A 4,679-nucleotide genomic window follows, 5' to 3' on the forward strand; every position below is an offset into this window, starting at 1 on the left:
GTTTCTCTCACAGTCAGGTTCTAATGGTGGTCTCTCTCACAGCCAGGTTCTAATGGTGGTCTCTCTCACTGTCAGGTTTTAATGGAGGTCTCTCTCACAGTCAGAGCTAATGGTGGTCTATTTCACAGTCAGGTTCTAATGGTGGTCTCTCTCACTGTCAGGTTCTAATGGAGGTCTCTCTCACAGTCAGAGCTAAGGGTGGTCTCTCTCACAGTCAGGGATAATGGTGGTTTCTTTCACAGTCAGGTTCAAATGGTGGTCTCTCTCACAGTCAGGGCTAATGGGTGTCTCTCTCACAGTCAGAGCTAATGGTGGTCTCTCTCACAGTCAGGTTCCAATGGTGGTCTCTCTCACAGTCAGGTTCTAATGGTGGTCTCTCTCATAATCAGGTTCTAATGGTTGTCTCTCTCACAGTCAGAGCTAATGGTGGTTTCTCTCACAGTCAGGTTCTAATGGTAGTCTCTCTCACAGTCAGGTTCTAATGGTGGTCTATCTCACAGTCAGGTTCTAATGGTGGTCTATCTCAAAGTCAGGGATAATGGTGGTTTCTCTCACAGTCAGGTTCAAATGGTGGTCTCTCTCACAGTCAGGGCTAATGGGGGTCTCTCTCACAGTCAGAGCTAATGGTGGTCTCTCTCACAGTCAGGTTCCAATGGTGGTCTCTCTCACAGTCAGGTTCTAATGGTGGTCTCTCTCATAATCAGGTTCTAATGGTTGTCTCTCTCACAGTCAGAGCTAATGGTGGTTTCTCTCACAGTCAGGTTCTAATGGTAGTCTCTCTCACAGTCAGAGCTAATGGTGGTTTCTCTCACAGTCAGGTTCTAATGGTGGTCTCTCTCACAGTCAGGTTCTAATGGTGGTCTCTCTCACAGTCAGGTTCTAATGGTGGTCTATCTCAAAGTCAGGGATAATGGTGGTCTCTTTCACAGTCAGGTTCTAATGGTGGTCTCTCTCACGGTCAGGTTCTAATGTTGGTCTCTTTCACAGTCAGGTTCTAATGGTGGTCTCTCTCACAGTCAGAGCTAAGGGTGGTATCTCTCACAGTCAGGTTCTAATGTTGGTCTCTCTCACAGTCAGGTTCTAATGGTGGTCTCTCACACAGTCAGAGCTAATAGTGGTCTCTCACACAGTCAAGTTCTAATGGTGGTCTCTCTCACAGTCAGGGCTAATGGTGGTCTCTCTCACAGTCAGAGCTAATGGTGGCTCAGCAGTGAGGAGACAGAGTGTAAGAGCAGCACATCTCCCTCTCTATCTATCTCTCTCTCTCTCTGTGTCTCCCTCTCTCTCCCTCTCTATCTATCTATATCTATCTCTCTATGCGTGTCTCCCTCTCTTTCCCTCTCTATCTATCTCTCTCTCTCTCTGTCTCCCTCTCTTTCCCTCTCTATATATCTCTCTCTCTCTGTCTCCCTCTCTCTCCCTCTCTATCTATCTATCTCTCTCTCTCTGTGTGTCTCCCTCTCTTTCCCTCTCTATCTATCTCTCTCTCTCTCTGTCTCCCTCTCTTTCCCTCTCTATATATCTCTCTCTCTCTGTCTCCCTCTCTATCTCTCTCTCTCTCTCTCTCTCTCTCTCTCTCTCTGTCTCCCTCTCTCTCCCTCTCTATCTATCTCTCTCTCTCTCTCTCTCTCTGTCTCCCTCTCTCTCCCTCTCTATCTATCTCTCTCTCTCTCTGTGTCTCCCTCTCTCTCCCTCTCTATCTATATCTCTCTCTCTCTGTGTCTCCCTCTCTTTCCCTCTCTTAATTCCCTCTCTGGCTATCAGTCTCTGTGTGACGTAGACTCCTCTTGTTCTGTTGGCTGTGTAAGGGAGAATGGTCAGGGCAGGGGTGTGTGTGTTTGTCTTCTGGCCGGTTGAACTGTTTTATTTTTCTCTCTGAACGCATGAGTGATTAAACAAATGGATGATTGCAAATAAATGGCAATGCCCTTGTTTTATACAATTGCTTTTAACAATAATTACCACTCAGTGATTTTTGTGAGAATTAATGGTGTGTATCTGTTATATTTGTGAGAATTAATGGTGTGTATATTTGTGACATTTGCTGAGCTTTATATTGAGTTTTAGGCTTAATAAATGATGATTAGATGGATGGATCCGTGAAGCCATAGATATTCAGTCTTCACTCGAACCCAGTTCTGTTCTGTTCTGTTTGTTTGTGTTTCAGAGCATGGCTTTGGCCTCACTCCGGTCATTGCCGATGCCTTGCGCCAGTGTCCGTACCATCCCCACCATCACCCTCGTCACCTATCCTCTCACCCAAAACACCCCCCGCTGAGACCCAGCCGACCGAGTCAGAGCTAACGTCCACCATGCTGTCAGGAATCTACAGTCGCTCCACGGTGGACTCACCCGCCATGCCCTCTGCCTCCACCAGAGCGAGAACTACCAGTGTGGACAGTGTGAGCAGCAGTGTGAGTGTGCCCACGGTGTGTGGAGTCCCCAGTGGTACGGTGGTTCTGGAGGCACAGTATGACTATCAGTACCGTGGGGCAGACGGACGACAGGTCTGCATCCGAGAGGGGGAGCGGTTTATTCTCCTGAGGAAGACTAACACTGACTGGTGGCAGGTAAGGAGGTCCTGACCGTGTGGCTCAGTTAGCATAGACTATGGCCCTAGTGTAACCAGTACTATTTGAAACCGTGTGTCCTAAGTGGTACCCCTTTTAACCAAGAACAAACAAATCCATGTGGTCAGAGGGAAATCACATATACCAGTGTTTCCTTAACTTTGTTCCGCCCTCAACATGGGTTGGCAGACTTCTTTTTTTTTAAGGAACTCAGACCGGCTTTCAACGTACTCTTGAACGTTGTAATAATAGAATGAAAAAGTTGCGGTTTAGTAATTGGGTATTACATCATCACGTCCTCTTGTCATGTCGGTCATTGGGTACTTTAGAGAGATATCTACTGTTAGAAATGTCCAGATCAACTAGCCCGTATCAGATAAAACATTTTAGCTTGGGATTTTAGGCCATAGATTTTGTAGTGATGTTCGTGTCACTCAAATATCACATGAATACACATTAGACATGGGCAAAATGTGTAGAATTGCATTAAAAAAATAAGCTTTAAACCTGCAATAGATTCCTCTCCTCCAACAAGAGGGCTGTGAAGGGAGGCCTGAGTGGAACTGACTGAAACTGAGTGAAACATTTCAAATCTAGCCAAGAGGGCTGTGAAGGGAGGCCTGAGTGGAACTGAGTGAAACTGAGTGAAACATTTCAAATCTAGCCAAGAGGGCTGTGAAGGGAGGCCTGAGTGGAACTGAGTGAAACTGAGTGAAACATTTCAAATCTAGCCAAGAGGGCTGTGAAGGGAGGCCTGAGTGGAACTGACTGAAACTGAGTGAAACATTTCAAATCTAGCCAAGAGGGCTGTGAAGGGAGGCCTGAGTGGAACTGAGAGAAACTGAGTGAAACATTTCAAATCTAGCCAAGAGGGCTGTGAAGGGAGGCCTGAGTGGAACTGACTGAAACTGAGTGAAACATTTCAAATCTAGCCAAGAGGGCTGTGAAGGGAGGCCTGAGTGGAACTGATTGAAACTGAGTGAAACATTTCAAATCTAGCCAAGAGGGCTGTGAAGGGAGGCCTGAGTGGAACTGATTGAAACTGAGTGAAACATTTCAAATCTAGCCAAGAGGGGTGTGAAGGGAGGCCTGAGTGGAACTGATTGAAACTGAGTGAAACATTTCAAATCTAGCCAAGAGGGGTGTGAAGGGAGGCCTGAGTGGAACTGATTGAAACTGAGTGAAACATTTCAAATCTAGCCAAGAGGGGTGTGAAGGGAGGCCTTAGTGGAACTGAGAGAAACTGAGTGAAACATTTCAAATCTAGCCAAGAGGGGTGTGAAGGGAGGCCTTAGTGGAACTGAGAGAAACTGAGTGAAACATTTCAAATCTAGCCAAGAGGGGTGTGAAGGGAGGCCTTAGTGGAACTGAGAGAAACTGAGTGAAACATTTCAAATCTAGCCAAGAGGGGTGTGAAGGGAGGCCTTAGTGGAACTGAGAGAAACTGAGTGAAACATTTCAAATCTAGCCAAGAGTGGTGTGAAGGGAGGCCTGAGTGGAACTGAGTGAAACTGAGTGAAACATTTCAAATCTAGCCAAGAGGGGTGTGAAGGGAGGCCTTAGTGGAACTGAGAGAAACTGAGTGAAACATTTCAAATCTAGCCAAGAGGGGTGTGGACAGAGCGGGATTTTCCCTTTGTATTCACTGTACTGTTACTGTGGGTTAAACCGTTTGTTCTGCTCAATGTCATGTATCATTTATTGTTCTATGTATGATTTATTACCAGGTATATAATATACAGGTGTATAATTCTTATTGTTACCAGGTATATAATATACAGGTGTATAATTCTTATTATTACCAGGTATATAATATACAGGTGTATAATTCTTATTATTACCAGGTATATAATATACAGGTGTATAATTCTTATTATTACCAGGTATATAATATACAGGTGTATAATATACAGGTGTATAATTCTTATTATTACCAGGTATATAATATACAGGTGTATAATTCTTATTATTACCAGGTGTATAATTCTTATTATTACCAGCTGTATAATATACAGGTGTATAATTCTTATTATTACCAGGTATATAATATACAGGTGTATAATTCTTATTATTACCAGGTATATAATATACAGGTGTATAATATACAGG

The 4,679-nt window shown here is 44.5% G+C and overlaps 1 protein-coding gene across 1 annotated transcript in view; it reads left to right on the top strand.

The window, feature by feature from the left end:
- The first annotated feature begins 2,171 nt into the window (after positions 1-2,171).
- The window catches only part of LOC139402214 (rho GTPase-activating protein 15-like), a 38,160-nt gene continuing 35,652 nt past the window's right edge, over positions 2,172-4,679 (top strand). The window contains exon 1 of the mRNA XM_071146323.1: positions 2,172-2,570. Coding sequence (XP_071002424.1) covers positions 2,313-2,570 — 258 coding nt within the window. The 5' untranslated portion in view covers positions 2,172-2,312. The remainder of the gene's footprint in view (positions 2,571-4,679) is intronic.

This window comes from Oncorhynchus clarkii, unplaced genomic scaffold (genome assembly GCF_045791955.1).
Source record: "Oncorhynchus clarkii lewisi isolate Uvic-CL-2024 unplaced genomic scaffold, UVic_Ocla_1.0 unplaced_contig_11504_pilon_pilon, whole genome shotgun sequence".
Classification (NCBI taxonomy): Eukaryota; Metazoa; Chordata; class Actinopteri; order Salmoniformes; family Salmonidae; genus Oncorhynchus; species Oncorhynchus clarkii.